Genomic DNA, 18,896 nt, shown 5'->3' on the forward strand with positions numbered 1-18,896 from the left:
TACGCTGTGTATGTCGGCAGGGATCGCGGCGATACCACAAAGCTGCACTGGGGCAAGGCTGCACGGGGGCAAGGCTGCACGGGGGCAAGGCTGCACTGGGGCAAAGCTGCACTGGGGCAAAGCTGCACTGGGGCAAGGCTGCACTGGAGAAAAGCTGCACTGACAAGGCTGCACTGACATGGCTGCACTGACAAGGCTGCACTGACATGGCTGCACTGACAAGGCTGCACTGAGGCAAAGCTGCACTGACAAGGCTGCAATGGACACTGGGGCAAGGCTTCACTGACAATTCTGCACTGGGGCAAAGCTGCACTGACAAGGCTGCAATAGACACTGGAGCAAGGCTGCACTGACACTGAAAAGGCTGCAGATGGACACCGATAAGGCTGCATTGATGGGCATTTTAATGTAAGTTTTTCTTCCTTAAACTTTACTCCTAAAAGTTTTTTTCCTTAAAATTCCCTCCTAAACTTGGGGTGCGTGTTATACGCCGGCGCGTGTTATACGCCGATAAATACGGTATTCAGAGTGATTCTTCGTTGTTCAAATGGAAGTGAAGAAATAGAATATCAGAAGGTTTTACAGTAAGAATTTGTACAAGGAAAGTAGAAGTAAAAGTCTGCAGAAGAGTTATTCAAATAAAAGAGACTGAGGTGCAAGCAGTGTATCCAGTTTTTGCAAGGCCACGCCACTGAATAACTACATACAATGTGAAATGTGTTAAATACTATGGGCATCTCATGTTACCTTTTTCCCCAGTTCAAGTTATCCCACAATAAATATGACAAAACCATGAAACTGACTGTTCTTTGAGTTAATTGATCGTGAAGAGGATGGCAGTGGGGTGAATGTCGGATTGCTAAGAAACCAAATCAGCAGCCCTTACGGGGGTACCGCTACCCTTATTTACACATTTTCATAATATTCTCAGGCAGGTTGGAATCTTCTATGTAGAAGGCATGAGTGTAGTAAAGGAGTACTGCTTTCAGTGCCAAACATCGCATGCCTTTGTGCTTCATTGATGGAAATCCAACCCTGAGCGTGCCTGTTCATCTTCTTAAAAACATTTTTCTTTCCTCTGTATCACTTTGCATAACACCTATGATATAAAATATAGCAAAATATTGTGAAAATAATAAATTGCTATTGTTATTAAAGTTAGCAATGGTTATTAATTTTAGTCCTACTAAGTATCCAGTAGATATCTAGAGGTGCCTGCATATACATATTTTGCAGAGCCCCCTAATGCCGCGTACACACGGTTGGATTTTCTGACGGGAAATGTTCGATGGGAGTTTGTTGTCAGAAATTCCGACCGTGTGTGGGCTCCATCGGACATTTTCCGTGGGAATTTCCGACAAACAAAATTTGAGATCTGGATCTCAAATTTTCCGACAACAAAATCCGTTGTCGTAAATTCCGATCGTGTGTACACAATACCGACGCACAAAGTTCCACGCATGATCAGAATCAAGCAAAAGAGCCGCATTGGCTATTGAACTTCATTTTTCTCGGCTCGTAGTACGTGTTGTACGTCACCGCATTCTTGGCGATCGGAATTTACGACAAGATTTGTGTGACCGTGTGTATGCAAGACAAGTTCGAGCCAACATCTGTCGGAAAAAAAACGTGGATTTTGTTGTCGGAATGTGCGATCGTGTGTACGGGGCATAAGAGTTCCAAAATCAGGAGCAACCTGATAATCAAATACCAGCATCAGCTCTTAAAATTGAATTTTGGCCATCTTCCATGCTTCACTTTTGGTCTGCTCACTAGAATGATGGACTCTTTGTGTGTGCCTCTATGCAATTGCTTTTCAAGTCTTCTGTCATTTTAATTGTCTTAAAGGGTTAGTTCACCTTTACCAAAAAAAACTGCCTATGTAGCTAAGGTGCATCTGTAGATAAAAACAAACTGTGCACTTTGACTAACGTTGAATAATGCCCTTGCTATAGGTGTAGGCCAGGGATATGCAAATTGTGGTCCTCCAGCTCCAGTTACAGAACTACAAGTCCCATGAGGCATAGCAAGACTCTGACAGCCATGACACTCAGAGGCAGAGGTATGATGGGACTGGTATTTATGCAACAGCTGGAGGTCCACCGTTTACATATTCCTGGTGTAGGCTACTTACATACCTCATGAAGCCTGACCAAAAAATGATGTTGCTAAGAGAGGCCTACACATTACTGTTCACCTCTACTATCATAGGAATGAGCTCTCAAAAACTGAGCTCAGAGCTACTGCATTAGGGGAGAAAAAGCGCATGTGAAGGGTTTTGAATCAGAGAAATCTCACTCCTGTGATAGTAAAGGTGAACAATAATATCTAGGCCTCTCTTAGCAACATCCTTAGCAACATCTTGGGAGTATTCTGGTCAGGCTTCATGAGGTACGTTACACCTACAGCAAGGTCATTATTTAACTTTGGTCAAAGCTGCACAGCTTGTTTTTATCTACAGACATCCCCAGTTTTTTAGTAAAGGGGAACTATGCCTTTAAATTGACCACATGTTCACTTTAAACTGTAGCTCTGTGTCCTGCCTTCAGTACCTGTGCCTTCAATACTGGGTATTTTCATCCCCTTCCTGCACAGGGCAATGTTCAGTTTTCAGCGCCGTCATAATTTGAATGACAATTGTGCGGTCATGCTACACTGTACTCAAATGAAATCTTTATCATTTTTTCCCCACTAGTAGAGCTTTCCTTTGGTGGTATTTGATCATCTCTGTGGTTTTAATTTTTTGTGCTATAAACAAAAGAAAAAAGAAGAGCGACAAGTTTGAAAAAAAACAATATTTTTTACTTTTTGCTATAATAAATATCCCAATTTTTTTTTTTAAATATTTTTTTCCTCAGTTTAGGCCGATATGTATTCTTCTACATATTTTTGGTAAAAAAAATTGCAATAAGCATATATTGATTGGTTTGCGCAAAAGTTATATTGTCTACACATAGGGGATAGATTTATAGCATTTTTATTATTTTTTTTTTTTTTTTTACTAGTAATGGAGACGATCAGCAATTTTTTATTGTGACTGTGACATTACGGTGGGCATATCGAACACTTTTGACAGTATTTTGGGACCATTCACATTTATAAAGCGATCAGTGCTATACAAAAGCATTGATTACTGTATAAATGTGACTGGCAGGGAAGGGGTTAACGCTAGAGGGCGATCAAGGGGTTGAGTGTGTTACCTCGGTAGTGATTCTAACTGTAGGGGGAGGGGACTCACAAGGGGAGGAGACCGATCGGTGTTCCTCTGTACTGGGAACACATGATCGGTCTCCTCTCACCTGACACTCTTCGTTTACACCACAGATCCACAGTCCTGCTCTGTTAACGGGCAATCGCGGGTGTCCGGCGGACATCACGGTCGCCGGGCACGTGCATCGGCTCCCGAGTGACGCGACGGGGTGCATGAGCGCCCCCCCCCAGACGGCCGAGAAGCCCAGGACGTCATATGACGCCCGCCCAGGATGGGAGATCCCTCCCGCGGACGACATATGATAATGGGCGGGATGGGAAGTGGTTAATCACGCAGCTGAAATTTTTAGATACCCTATTCTATCGAAACAGTGCAACTGATCTTTATTTTATATATGTATATAAAGAGATAAATATCTATATATATATATATTATAAATCACTAAAATGACTTAATATGAAGATGATTTTGGTATTATATGCATGTAGTATGTAAATAATAGTTTATTACTTAGGTGTTATGATAGAAAAATGACAAGTCTTTTGTACACCTCAGTATTTTGTTATACAATGCCAATTCGATATTTATTAATGATTTGTTTTGATTTTTTTGGCGGTTGAGTTTGGGGTCACTGGGTTGGTGAAGAGAGGTTTCCTTTTATTCAGCTTCCTTCTTTCAGATTGACACTTAGTGACACAGGACTTGCACAAATTTTTCTCATTTACAAGATGAAGATTTCCAGCACGTTGGATGACCTCCTGTTGTTCTGCCTCCAATTCTTCTTTTGTTGGCAATATAGGATTTCTCTCAGTGTTTAGTTTCTTTAATTTCGGCAATTCAAGAACGCCAGGGGGCACTTTAGTAAGCTTGTTGTCAAACAGGCCTACCTCTTCAAGATCTTTTAGGGCACATATTGCAGGTGGTAGAACATCAATAGCGTTAAGACCAAGATTAAGTTGACGAAGTTTCTTCAGCTGGTTCAGCTCCATAGGGATACCTTTTTCTGTGAGTTTGTTGTTGCTAACATTGAGGTAATGTAGATTATGAAGCTGCCCTATAGATTGTGGAAGTTTCTCAATCTGATTGCTATGCAGGTCTAACAAGCGAAGATCTTGAAATTTCTGTATCCAATTAGGCACGTTCTTTATAAAATTTCGACTAAGATCCAGCTCTGCCACATCCAAGAGCTTCAACAAGCATTTAGGAAAGACTGAAATCCCCCTCTTAGATAGAACCAGCCTTTTCTTGCCATCAATTGTAATCTGGATGGCTTTCTTAGCAGCTTTAAGGGTTATGCTTTTACCCTTGCGGGCACGTTTTCTTTTTGGCATTGTCCTGATCAAAGTGAAAAGGGAGACCGAAAACACTTAGAGCATCTAGAATGATCTAGAAAAACAGTTCATTAACATAAAGCCCCCGTTCACACCGGTGCGACATGTCATGCAATTTGGACCCTATTGCCGGCAATGGAACTGTTTAAATTGGTGCTGCACCAACTTGGCGGTGCTGCACCAATTTGAAAAAGTAGTTCCTGTACTACCTCTGGCGATTTCAGGTGCACAGATGTCAGCCAAGTCGCACCTGAAGTCGCACTGACATGCGGGTTTAAAATTTTGTGATTTCAAAGGCGCATTCAGTGTGAACCAGGGCTAAAATCAACTTTGCAATGGTCTTTATGGATCTGCTTAGTTATTACACATTTTATACTGTTAAGCAGCCTATATATAATCTTTATTTTTGTTCAACCAGTGGGTTGAAAACAGACTCAATTCCCTCATGCACACATTTGATGTGGATGGGGGAATCCTCCCACTGAGCTATTGTATTGTCTTCCCCGCCAGCAGAATACAATGACCAGCCTTGCCGGCTATAGTTGATCAGTGGAGTGACTTCTGTACAACCACCCTGCCCAAACTGGTCCCTGCTGAACTGGCCAAATTTTGATTCATGTATGGCCATCTTTAGTCTCGGTTCACACATGTGCGATGCGGGAACCAGCAGGACTCCAGTGCTGGTTCCCACATTGCATGTCACTCGCCAGCGTTTCACACTGACATCTGCGAACCGCTGTGGGTGTCAATTTAAAATTAATGACACTCCCAGAGCCGTTCACAGATCGCAGTGCGAACTGTCAAATGGTGCAGGAAGCAGAACGCATAGGTGTGAACACCCATGCAATCCGATTCCAGTGCGGACTAAAAGAAAGGGTCCTGCACCATTTTGGTGCGAATGCGATGCAATTTCAGCCATACAGTTTATATGCCTGAATTCGCATCGCACAGACATCGCATGTGATATGCACAGCAATGTGGTGCGAATCACATGCAATGTTTGTGATCGCACAAGTGTGAACCCAGCCTTACGCCGCGTACACACAATCGGACTTTCCGACATCAAAGTTTTGTTTGCGGAAAATTTGAGAACCTACTAGCAAACATTTGTTGGCGGAAAGTCCGACAGCAAATGTTCGATGGAGCATACACACGGTCGGACTTTCCGACAACAAGCTCACATCCAACATTTCTCGTCGGAAAATCCAAATGTGTGTAAGCGGCATAAGTGACAACACTATTTATTCTGAACTCTGCCAATCACCTGAATTCCTTTTCTGCTTACCTCTCCAATAAAGCCGAGCTCAATGTTCCTGTTTCTACCCTACAGCCGAGTATGGGGCCAGCTTAGCCTCCGAGGTTACCGTGGTGCTGCACATGTGATCAGCAAGGACACCAGCCATTGGAGGGCTTGAAAGGTTGGTTGACAACCAACATAAGCATACTATCAACTGTGACAGTTAAAGTAACTGTTATTTGAAACAGTTTAAAATGGTGGCTTTATTTCCTATGTAGCCTAGGTTCACACTTATCCGGGTTGGGAACGCTCGCAAAATCACATGTATTCCCGACTCCAAGGTGATGCCCCTTAGCAGACTTAGGAGAGTTCCATTAATTCTTAATGCCTGCTCCCCCCCCTCCCCACAGATCTGCAAATGCAACTTGGTGTGGCGTGATTTTAAACCACAACTTTTTAAAAGATAAGGCAGTGATTTATTTCTTTGTGTTTCTGTGGGTAGGGCAGCGCATTGAAATGAATGGGTTGCCTATCCACAGAACGTAGGTTGCACAAGTGTGGACTTCATGTAAAGGGCTTGTTTAGGCCAGCCTGCAATCTAAAGCGCAAGGAGTCTGGTGTCCATGGTGGAGAGGCAGCGATGGTGCTTTATGCCAATGAAACACAAGGAACTGTTTACCTTTTTTTAATTTCATTTATTTTTACTTTATTGAAGTGTCACAAAATGACAGTGAAATGAGTGCGGTGAGTTGCTCTGTATAAAAATGCAGACATGTTTCATTTTTATGCAGTACGCCGCATTTCACCACATTTTGGTGTCAGCAAAGCTCAGCAAAAACAAGTGTTTTCTCTTTGTCCTAGCTTTTTCAGTTTGCATTTTGTTGTGAAGAAGAACAGGTCAGCACAGATGGTGTGAACGAGCCTTAAAGAGTAACATTCCTCTCTGGGTGATCTATGCAAGGATTTTAACAAACTTTGTTGCAGATTCCCACCTTTTGTTATTCCAAAGAAATCCCTGTGTGTTTGTCTGTGTCCATGTGTAATATGAATGTGAATGGAGGTGATTCCATAATTATCAATCAACTGCTGCACCTGCAGGGCTCTAATGAGGAAAGTGGCAGACTCTGCATCCCTTTAGACGTGATTTCCCTTTGGTAGTATCTCACCAAAAATGACATTTTTTGTTGCAGAGCATGCTCAAAATCTGACTTGAATCTTAGTGCAGACTTCTGGGAAAATCAGTGAGCCAATCACACAAGCAGGACATTACATTTGTGAGGGGTGTTCTGCATACCATCAGTGTACAGAATGCCTCAAGGTAGCCATATTGCATTTTACAGAAAATGACAGCAGTGCAAATAAAAAAGTAAAGGTAATTTTTAATAGCATTCAATTACGATATGCCTTGTGTAACAACTGTATACACTATATATACAGTGAAAAAGTATTCATACCCCTTGACATTTCCACATTTTGTCACATTGTTACAACCAAAAAAGTAAATGTATTTTATTGAGATTTTATGTGATAGACCAATACAAAGTGGCACATAAATTGTGAAGTGGAAGGAAAATGATAAATGATTTTCAATTTTTTTTACAAATAAATATCTGAAAAGAGTGGCGTGCATTTGTATTCAGCCCCCTTTACTCTGATACCCCTAACTAAAATCTAGTGGAACCAATTGCCTTTAGAAGTCAGTAAATAGTAAATAGTAAATAGAATCCACCTGTGTGTAATTTAATCTCAGTATAAATACAGCTGTTCTGTGAAACCCTCAAAGGTTTGTTAGAGAACCTAAGTGAACAAACAGCATTACGAAGGCCAAGAAATATACCAGACAGGTCAGGGATAAAGTTGCGGAGAAGTTTAAAGCAGTTTTAGGTTATAAAAAAAGTATTCCAAGCTTTGAACATCTCACGGAGCACTGTTCAATCCATCATCCGAAAATGGAAAGAGTATGGCACAACTGCAAACCTACCAAGACATGGCCGTCCATCTAAACTGACAGGCTGGGCAAGGAGAACATTAATCAGAGAATCAGCCAAGAGGCCCATGGTAACTCTGGAGGAGCTGCAGAGATCCACAGCTTAGGTGGGAGAATCTGTCAACACGACAACTATTAGTCATACACTCCACAAATCTGGCCTTTATGGAAGAGTGGCAAGAAGAAAGACATTGTAGAACGAAAGCCATAACAAGTCCTGTTTGCAGTTTGCGAGAAGCCATGCGGAAGAAAGTGCTCTGATCAGATGAGACCAAAATTGAACTTTTGGCTTAAAAGCAAAACGTTATGTGTAGCGGAAAACTAACACTGCACATCACCCTGAACACACCATCCCCATCGTGAAGCATGGTGGTGGCAGCATCATGTTGTGGGAATGCTTTTTCTCAGCAGGGACAGAAAATCTGGTCAGAGTTGATGGGAAGATGGATGGAGTTAAATACAGGGCAATCTTAGAAGAAAACCTGTTAGAGTCTATAAAAGTCTTGAGACTGGGGCGCAGGTTTCCCCCTCCAGCAGGGCAACAACCCTACATACAGCCAGAGTTACCTAGATCAAAGCATATTCATGTGTTAGAATGGCCCAGTCAAAGTCCAGACCTAAATCTGTGGCAAGTCTTGAAAATTGCTGTTTGCTAAAAAAACACCTGAAGGACTCCAAATGGTGAGAAATAAGATTCTCTGATCTGATGAGACCAAGATAAAACTTTTTGGCCTTAATTCTAAGCGATATGTGTGGAGAAAACCAGGCACTGCTCATCACCTGTCCAATACAGTCCCAACAGTGAAGCATGGTGGTGGTAGTACCATGCTGTGGGGGTGTTTTTCAGCTGCAGGGACAGGACGACTGGGTGCAATCGAGGGAAAGATAAATGTGGACAAGTACAGGGATATCCTGGACGAAAACCTTCTCCAGAGTGCTCAGGACCTTAGACTGAGCCGAAGGTTTACCTTCCAACAAGACAATGACGCTAAGCACACAGCTAAAATAATGAAGGAGTGGCTTCACAACTTTGTGACTGTTCTTGAATGGCCCAGCCAGAGCCCTGACTTAAACCCACTTGAGCATCTCTGGAGAGACCTAAAAATGGCTGTCCACCAACGTTTACCATCCAACCTGACAGAACTGGAGAGGATCTGCAAGGAGGAATGGCAGAGGATCCCCAAATCCAGGTGTGAAAAACTTGTTGCATCTTTCCCAAAAAGACTCAGGGCTGTATTAGATCAAAAGGGCGCTTCTACTAAATACTGAGCAAAGGGTCTGAATACTTAGGACCATGTGATATTTCAGCTTTTCTTTTTTAATAAATCTGCAAAAATGTCAACAATTCTGTGTTTTTCTGTCAATATGGGGTGCTGTGTGTACATTAATGAGGAAAAAAAATGATCTTAAATGATTTTAGCAAATGGCTGCAATATATCAAAAAGTGAAAAATTTAAGGGGGTCTGAATACTTTCCGTCCCCACTGTATATAGACTGTATTTATCGGCGTATAACACGCACCCCAAGTTTAAGAGGGAATTTTAAGGAAAAAAACTTTTAGGAGGGAAGTTTAAGGAAAAAAACTTACATTTAAATGCCCATCAATGCAGCCTTGTCAGTGTCCATCTGTAGCCTTGTCAGTGTCCATCTGTAGCCAGTGTCAGTGTAGCCTTGTCAGTGTCCATCTGTAGCCAGTGTCAGTGTAGTCTTGTCAGTGTCCATCTGTAGCCTTGTCCCTGTGTCATTTGCAAACTTGTAGGTACACTGACGTTTAAAAATGGCAAACGTCTTGCAGACGCACTCGGCCATTCTCGGCGGCTCTCGGCCACTCTCGGCGGCTTTCTGTCAATATGGGGTGCTGTGTGTACATTAATGAGGAAAAAAAATTAACTTTAATGATTTTAGCAAATGGCTGCAATATATCAAAAAGTGAAAAATTTAAGGGGGTCTAAATACTTTCTGTCCCCACTGTATATAGACCGTATTTATCGGCGTATAACACGCACCCCAAGTTTAAGAGGGAATTTTAAGGAAAAAAACTTTTAGGAGGGAAGTTTAAGGAAAAAAACTTACATTTAAATGCCCATCAATGCAGCTTTGTCAGTGTCCATCTGTAGCCAGTGTCAGTGTAGTCTTGTCAGTGTCCATCTGTAGCCTTGTCCCTGTGTCATTTGCAAACTTGTAGGTACACTGACGTTTAAAAATGGCAAACGTCTTGCAGACGCACTCGGCCGTTCTCGGCGGCTCTCGGCCACTCTCGGCGGCTTTCGGACGCACTCGGCCGTTCTCAGCGGCTCTCGGCGGCTTTCGGGCGCACTCGGCCGTTCTCGGCGGCTTTCGGACGCAGCGGGACTGCGAGAGCCGCAGAAAGCTGCCGAGAATGGCCGAGAGCCACTGAGAACGGCCGAAATCCGCCGAGAGCGGCCAAAAGCCGCCAAGGACAGCCAAAAGGCTCACAATCGGCGGGGGAACAGCGTATAACACGCACCCACAATTTTCCCCTGATTTTAAGGGGAAAAAAGTGCGTGTTATATGCCGATAAATACAGTATATATATATATATATATATATATATATATATATATAGTTGCTATTTTTTCTCTAACAAAAGTGGCATTGCCCTTTAAGTTGTCGCAGTGCTTGATGTTATTGCTAGTGCCTCATCTCCATAGCAGGGCAAGGTGACAGTGCCTATGTGCTGCCTTACACCTCATACCCAAAAGTTCCTGTTGGCCATAGAGAAGTAAGGAGCTTTGTGGGAAACACAGTTTCAGCACCTCCAGCACTGAATGTTTGTAATTGCAAAAGGTGATGGGGTTGCTGGAGGGTTTATTGATGCTGGCTGCTAGGGCATTTATGTTGCTGGGGGATCTATTGTTGCAGGGGGGGGGGGTATTGTTGCTGGGAGGGATCTACTGTTGAGGGAGAGGTCTCCTGATGCTGGCTGCTGGGAGATCTGTTGTTGGTTGTGGTCTATTGTTACTGGGGGGGGATCTAATGTTGCTGGTGGTCTATTTTTGCTGGCTGCAGGGGATCTATTCTACTGCTTTTATTGTTATCATTATCACATTCCATACACATTAAAGTTTTTCTAAAACTACATCATAAAAACTATCAATAAATGGTGTATTACATGTTGTTCATACTCACTCAATCACTATCAGATTCACTTTCTGTATTCTGCAAAAAAACCTGGTTGATCCTGCTGCTCTCTATCTCCCCCTTTTGTTCATGTCCCCAATTCAGCTAGTGATTTTGCTGCTGTGGTGGCAACTCTGCACATGCTCAATTTTCAGTGTGATTCCATGCTGAGCATTTCTTCCCTAGCAGCCCATGTGACTATAGTCACACATGTAGGTATATACACAGTGGTAAATGACAGCCCACTCCTTCTCTCCTCCTCCATGCCCACTAACCAGCTAAACACAATGGGGTGGGCTTTTACATGTAGATTAATGGTGGCTTCATCTCCCTCTTATTCTAAGACACAGGCTGGAGGGGTGTGACTCTGTATGTGACTGTCAGCAATCCATCCACACCATGTTATTTCCACATAATAATAAAGATTTGATTTCCAATATATATTTGTATGCCAATATAAAACAGTTTATTGATATTAGTTATTTTTACTCTGTATTCCAAAGCCTGTTTTTTGTTATTGTTATTTTGAACATGTGACCAGCAGCAGAAGACTGGAAGCTCCTCCTGCTTTTGTTTTCCTGCAGACAGGCTGGGAAAGAGGTGGGTCATGTGACAGTTATATATCGGTTAGGAAAAAGTTATTTAGATGGGGTTTTTTAAAATGAAATAATTACAGTGTCATCATCCATATACAGAAATAGAAGGGACAATGTAAATGAAAGTGTGTGTTTAGTATCACTTTAATTAACACCACAAAATGATACTTGGTTCCTATTCTCTAAAAAGGGAGGTAGTGGGAGGTGGGTAGGGGGTGGGACCAAGAGATGGTGTTCATAGGTGGGTAGGGGGTGGGACCAAGAGATGGTGTTCATAGGTGGGTAGGGGGTGGGACCAAGAGATGGTGTTCATAGGTGGGTAGGGGGTGGGACCAAGAGATGGTGTTCATAGGTGGGTAGGGGGTGGGACCAAGAGATGGTGTTCATAGGTGGGTAGGGGGTGGGACCAAGAGATGGTGTTCATAGGTGGGTAGGGGGTGGGACCAAGAGATGGTGTTCATAGGTGGGTAGGGGCCAGAAACAAGGGAGAGTGCCTGAACCTATTCTCTGAGAAAAAAGCCCTGCCCATGACCATACGAATATTGATTGATGGCTTTCTAGTTTAAAGATATCCCAGCTTCTGTACACATGGTGGACCTTTGTATAAAGGCCCTAGGGGCTCTGTCATATTATTATATAATTTAGTTGTTTTTTTTTAAAGTGTTCCCAGTCCAAAAAAGATAAGAAAATTAGGCGTTGAAAAGACAAAACTGTTTCTCTGCCTCAGAAATTGTATGTAACTGTGTCTTGTTCATTTTATATCACACCATAAAGAGAAATAATTTGCCATAAAAACGTTCGGGTTGGAAGATGAGGGCTTCCTGTCTGCATGTAGAGGAACAAAAAAGTCAATGAAAATTGGATTTTCTATCAAAAACGCCATCCAACTTAGAATTAAATTTCTTTTCTTGTCTCATAAAAATGTGATGGAGAACAGCAGAGTGTTCAAGCTGTGAAGTCTTATAAAAAAAAAAAAAACATAGGGTATTTTTTGGATAAGGGATGGGGTGCTGATGCGTGCAGGTGCTGTGTCTGTGTAATGCAAGTATGCATACGCCCCCTACTTCTCACTAATTCTTTGTGGTTTCTTATCTGATTTAAGAATGAAAATTAAAAGGAGGTCCCAGCTGCTCCCCAGTTTTTAAAGGCTACACATCCTTACATAAATTTGCAACTCAGAACTTCAGGAAATGTTTTTAGGCTTCTTCCATGTCGAGTATCTACCGTGTTTCCCTGAAAATAAGACCGGGTCTTATATTAATTTTGGCAACAAAAGACACAGTAGGGCTTATTTTCGGGGTAAGGTCTTATCATGTAATGTGCTGTCTCTCTCCCCTCTCCCTCACTGCCTGTCAGGAATCCCCAGTGTGAACCTAGATAACGTGGTTGTAAAATCCTATAATCCACTCTATTATAGTATTATACATACAGTAGCTCCCAACTGTCCCTGATTTCGAGGGACTGTCCCTGATTTAGAGCAATGTTCCTCTTTCCTCCTCATTTGTCCCTCATTTTGGTCTGATCTATATAGTTTTATATAAAATGCACTCTTTATCTTTCAAAAAGTGTTTCCCAGTGCTAAACCTTTTATCCAAATTCTAAATTGCTGCATTTGTAAAGTTTAAAAGCCAATATAAAGGAATAGTAGTGGTAAAAAAAAGCCCTTGTGCATTTAATTAACTTTTTTTTTGGTTAATTCACCTTTAAGGGGGTGTGGCAGGGGGCGTGTCCTATGCCTACATACATTTGCCAGTAGGTGTCCCTCATTGCCATCTCAAAATGTTAGGAGGTATGTATTAAATAATGTACAATATGTGTGGTTCTATAATATAATTGTGCCAAATACCTTCGGTACAGCGCTGCTCTGTGCTTAAATGACCCGCCGGAACTCTCTTCCCCGCTCTGAGCACTGCAGGGGGGGGGGGGGGGCGAGATCCCGCATTGACAGCTGGGAGAAGAGGAGAAGAGCAGCATGAGGTCAGCTGAGCGCCGAGCGGCACTGTAACGAAGGTATTTGCCACAATTATATTACAGAAACACACACATTGTACATTATATAATACTGTAACAGAGTGGATTATAGGATTTTACGACCACTTTCTTTAATAGAAGTCAATGCAAGCCGCTCCGAAGTCGCCCCAAAGTGGTGCAGAAACCTTTTCTTGAGTCGCTCCTATTAGAACGGTTCCATTGAACTGCATAGAGTGCGACTTGTCAGGCAGCTAAATCGCCTGATGGTCACCCCTGTGTGAACCGGGACTTAGCACCATACTTATGTAACAATACTGTGGACAATGCCTCAAATATCCTACCACAACTTTGGGCTCAGATTAGGTGTTCCCAAAACGAGAGGTTAGTGGTAACTGAGAAATTAAAACCACAGGAATGTCTAAAGTACTTCAGCAAAGCTATGGTGAAAATATAAAAAAAATAGGTATGTCCCTGTTTGTATTTACATGCACGTTTTTCAGTTTGATTTTGGTGATATAGTATGTTTTTAGAAACTGAATTCCAGCCTTCCCTTTAGTCTTGCACAGTTATATAGAATCCTCTCCTGTGCTGAAATTGCTTATTCTGAATTCACTGCACACTGTGAGCTTCTCACAATGTGCATTGGAAGCTGCAGGCAGTCAGATAGCACGCTTCTCATTTCCTTTCAGCATCCTATTACCCTCTCCTCCCTAACCTGACTGTCCCTGACCTGCCCCCTTCATTCATTGGTTTTCAGTTCTTTCACTCATGGATGCATAACATCACATATGGGCGTTACCTTTGGCGGCCTGCATTCAAATATAGTCCCCCCTTGAAAAGCCATTTCCTCCAGATTGACATCCACCCATCAAAGCATTTTGATATTTGCATAACACCTTCCAGGAAGCAGCCCACCATTTGAATCGGCTGAGAACAATTGGCTGAGAACTCTTGATAGAAATACTAAAGCACGGTGCTGTGATGTTTTGTGTACAGCACCCTGCCAGCCCCTCCCTCCACCTATGATCTGCTTAAATTGCATAGAGAACCACAGAGACCCAGGTATGACATCAGTGGGTTTAAAATAAAGTATGTCATGAAAAGGGAAATGTTTTATTTTAAAAATACCATTATGTTGAAGAGGGGGAAAATGAGGAACCATGGAAGGCAAAATATTAGCTGATTATCCCTTTCATGCCTAAGCCTATTTCTGACATTTGTTGCTTACAAGTTAAAAACCGTATTTTTTGCTAGAAAATTACTTAGAACTACCAAACATTTTATATATATATATATATATATATATATATATATTTTAGCAGAGAATCTAGAGAATAAAATGGCGATCGTTGCAATATTTTATGTCACACTGTATTTGCGCAGCGGTCTTTCAAACACAATTTTTTGGGAAAAAAGACACTTTCATGAATTAAAAAAAACTAAACAGTAAAGTTAGCCCAATTTTTTGTATAATGTGAAAGGTGGTGTTACACTGAGTAAATAGATACCTAACATGTAATGCTTTGAAATTGCACACACTCGTGGAATGGCGACAAACTACAGTACCTAAAAATCTCCATAGGCAACACTTTAAAAAAAAATTATGGGTACCAGATTAGAGTTACAGAGGAGGTCTAGTGCTAGAATTATTGCTCTCGCTCTGACAATCGTGGTGATATCTCACATGTGTGATTCGAACACCGTTTACATATGCGGGCGTTACTTACGTACATGTTTTCTTTGCTGCGCGAGCTCTCGGGGACGGGGGGTGCTTTAAAAAACGTTTATTTTTTTTTCTTATTTGTTTTATTTTTTTACATTGTCTCTTTTAAAAAAACAAGGAATGTAAACAACCCCTGTGACAGTAATAGGTGGTGACAGGTACTCTTCATGGAGGGATCGGAGGTCTAAAAGACCCCAAATCCCTCCTTTGCACTTCAGAGTATTCAGATCGCTAAAAACGGCGAGTCTGAATACTGTTGTTTTCTTTAAAATAGCCGCCATTGGCAGTCGAGTAAACCGGAAGTGACGTTGTGCCGTCGCTTCTGTGTTTACACCTAGGAGATCAAAGTAATTTCTGTCTTTCTTCCAGTCTCACTCTAGCCGGCGGAAGTGTCGGATCGCGGACCGGGTCTCCCGGTGGGACGGGAGGCCCAGGAAGAGCGGGCCTCCTGTCCAAGGAATAACAGCCGATGCGGCTAAAAGCCGCTCGGCTCTTCAGGAATAACAGGCAAGCTGCTTTTTTGGCTGTTTTCATCGGCTGTCCTGAAGAGCCAACACCCACTCTAAAAAACACTACCTGCAGCTGCAGGCATCAGACCAGTATAATCCCTTAAAGCGAGGGCCGCATATGTGCATATGGTCGGCGCAGGGACGTAGATAACGGGGGGGGTTTGGGGGTAACGTTATGTGTGCTTATGCTTCAACTACATCGCCGCACTCGGCAGGCACTGACACACATGCTGTTGTTGCGTGGTGCCTGAGCCTGCTGTTACACCATCTGACCACCGGGGTGTGCCGACCCAGGCTGTTGGTCTCGGCTTAGGCTGAGGGAGGCTCTGTCAGCAAGAAGGGGTGGGGCCAGGAGCTCCATTTACACTCCTCTGACCCTGCCCTGCCCCACCCCATGTAGCCTGTATGTGCTCAAGGGTTGCAGCAGAGAGGGAGCGCTGAGAGTGCCTGCCCTGTACATCTGAGAGCCCCACAATGAATCACTTTGAGCAGTTTGAAAGCCCCACCCCTACCGCGGAAAGCCCCGCCCCCCAGACCTCTGAGAGCGGGAGGTGAGCCTGCTGGCCAGGTAGGTCTTTCTGCCAATACACACTGCTTGTAGACAGTAGACTCACTGTTATGCTATGTCATTCCCTGTAGTCGCATCCGCAGTCTCTGGTCATTTCCTGTAGTCACATCCGCAGTCTCTGGCCATTTCCTGTAGTTACATCCGCAGTCTCTGGCCATTTCCTGTAGTCGCAGCCACAGTCTCTGGTCATTTCCTGTAGTCACATCCGCAGTCTCTGGTCATTTCCTGTAGTCGCAGCCACAGTCTCTGGTCATCTCCTTTAGTCGCATCCACAGTCTCTGGTCATTTCCTGTAGTCACATCCGCAGTCTCTGGCCATTTCCTGTAGTCACATCCGCAGTCTCTGGCCATTTCCTGTAGTCACATCCGCAGTCTCTGGCCATTTCCTGTAGTCGCAGCCACAGTCTCTGGTCATTTCCTGTAGTCGCATCCGCAGTCTCTGGTCATTTCCTGTAGTCACATCCACAGTCTCTGGCCATTTCCTGTAGTCGCAGCCACAGTCTCTGGTCATTTCCTGTAGTCACATCCGCAGTCTCTGGCCATTTCCTGTAGTCGCAGCCACAGTCTCTGGTCATTTCCTGTAGTCACATCCGCAGTCTCTGGTCATTTCCTGTAGTCGCAGCCACAGTCTCTGGTCATCTCCTTTAGTCGCATCCACAGTCTCTGGTAATTTCCTGTAGTCGCATCCGCAGTCTCTGGTCATTTCCTGTAGTTGCATCCGCAGTCTCTGGTCATTTCCTATAGTCGCACTGAGCAGAGTGGGAGCGACTGACACCTACCCGCCCACCGGTCCTCTCTATTTCCATTGGCTCCACCTCTTTGCAGTGCTGCTTCCCACCTTTGAGTGCCGTTTGGGTGAGGAGCTGGACCCTCATGGTTGCTATTAGCTGCCAGCCTGCCACGTGGATATGGATGTGGATGATGTTCTGAAGTGCTGCTAGCTGCTGTCCGTTGACCCACCCAGTCCACCCCGGGTCACCAGGTGTGTACCTCTTTCCTTTGTGTCCTCCTTAGTCAGGCTAGCTTAGAACTGCAGTGCTGCAGAATTTTTCCCTGTCATTCTACTGGTATCTGAGATTGTGGTAAAGTTGGTGATTGAGGTGCTGGTCTGAGTCTTCCATAATTGCTGTTGTGTTAACCTGTTAGGCACATGTAGCGGTTTAGGATCGTGGGCAAAATTATGCTGTGATTCTGCCCGCCACCACGCCCTGATTCCAAATCACACTGCAATGCTGGCAAAATGCAGCCCATGTGTTTGTGGTCCATTCATTTTTACTTGCACCACAATGTGGTATCTTTTTGCTGTGATTGTTGAGCGATTTATCACACAACAAGCATCCAAAACCACACCGTGTTTTGGTGCCACTAAAAATGAATGGAACACAAACACATGTGCTGCGTTTTGCCAGCATTACAGTGTGATTTGGAATAGTGGACAGAATCATAGCGATTCTGCCCACAATCCCAAATCACTATATGTGAACAGTCAGGGCCTAACAGGCTAACACAACAGCAATTATGGAAGACTCAGCCTCAACTTTATTTATAGGTACAAGGAAGCCCAGGTTTTGTTTAACCATGTCCCTTAAGACCCTCCCACTATCATGTTTGGCCACACCCACTTGTTTGCAGTGGCGCACTGCACGCGTCGCAGGACACTGCTTCCTTGTCATGCCCCTCATTCTCAAGCTCAAAAGTTTATAGGTATGTTCTGTATGTATGGACTCGACTCTGCACAGTACCAGTGCTGAGGTAAATGAGGTAGAAAAAGTAGAATAAAAAGATCTTTTATTTAACAATCTTTTAAAACAGACAAAGAAAAAAAACACTTTTACAAAGCAAATAGGATAATTGATTGATACAAAAGTTGATACCACTTTCTCAACATGTTTCGCTTTCTTAAGCTTCTTCAGGAGACATAATGTGGCATTAGATCAACTATAAGGTAGAAAAAACAGCAATAAGAATTTTATGTCTGCTAAAATATCATAATGTATATCCATTAAGTCAAAAAAGGAGGACAATTGTTGAAAAGAATCATTAGAGAGAGTTTTTACAATATATAGACCCAAAGGTGGAATGTATCGTAAAACAAAGAAATAATATAGATAAAAAATAAAGTATATGAAAAAAAAAAAAAAAACACAATACATATGTGTACACATTTGATTCAGCATACATCACGTCATAACTTGTACATTGATCTTACCCGTAAATCGGGGGAAAAAAAAGAATCAAAGTTTTGAAAAAGAAAATCTGTGCAAGCGGAAAATTCTCCCTCCAGTCCGCACCTCACTGATTAGCATGCAGAGAGGGATAAAAAAGATTGCAACAGTGGATGAAATTCTCTGGAAACGAGAAAAAAGGGGTGTCATAGGATCTGATGCATAAGTCAAAAGCATAAATAAGCTAACATTAGGCAAAGTAAAAGGAATAGCAGTGTTGCAATAAAGTACCTTCAATATAGTAAGTAGAATCAGTTCATAAATAAAGGATCAACATCCAAAAGATGATGAAAAGCCTGATTGCTGAATATGCACATAGGTGGTTCTTTTCCTTGTCAAAAGAAGTTTATTGAGTATACAATGTTATAAAGATACATAAAGTAAGTTTACAAGGATCT

The 18,896-nt window shown here is 42.9% G+C and overlaps 1 protein-coding gene across 1 annotated transcript; it reads right to left on the bottom strand.

Moving 5' to 3' along the window:
- Window positions 1-3,798: 3,798 nt before the first annotated feature.
- LOC141141292 (leucine-rich repeat-containing protein 18-like) lies at window positions 3,799-4,542 on the bottom strand. Its single transcript, XM_073628968.1, has one exon. The coding sequence runs from the start codon at window positions 4,540-4,542 to the stop codon at window positions 3,799-3,801; it is 744 nt and encodes a 247-aa protein (XP_073485069.1).
- Between the last annotated feature and the right edge of the window lie 14,354 nt (window positions 4,543-18,896).

The sequence above is a fragment of the Aquarana catesbeiana genome, linkage group LG04 (genome assembly GCF_042186555.1).
Source record: "Aquarana catesbeiana isolate 2022-GZ linkage group LG04, ASM4218655v1, whole genome shotgun sequence".
In the NCBI taxonomy this organism is placed as follows: Eukaryota; Metazoa; Chordata; class Amphibia; order Anura; family Ranidae; genus Aquarana; species Aquarana catesbeiana.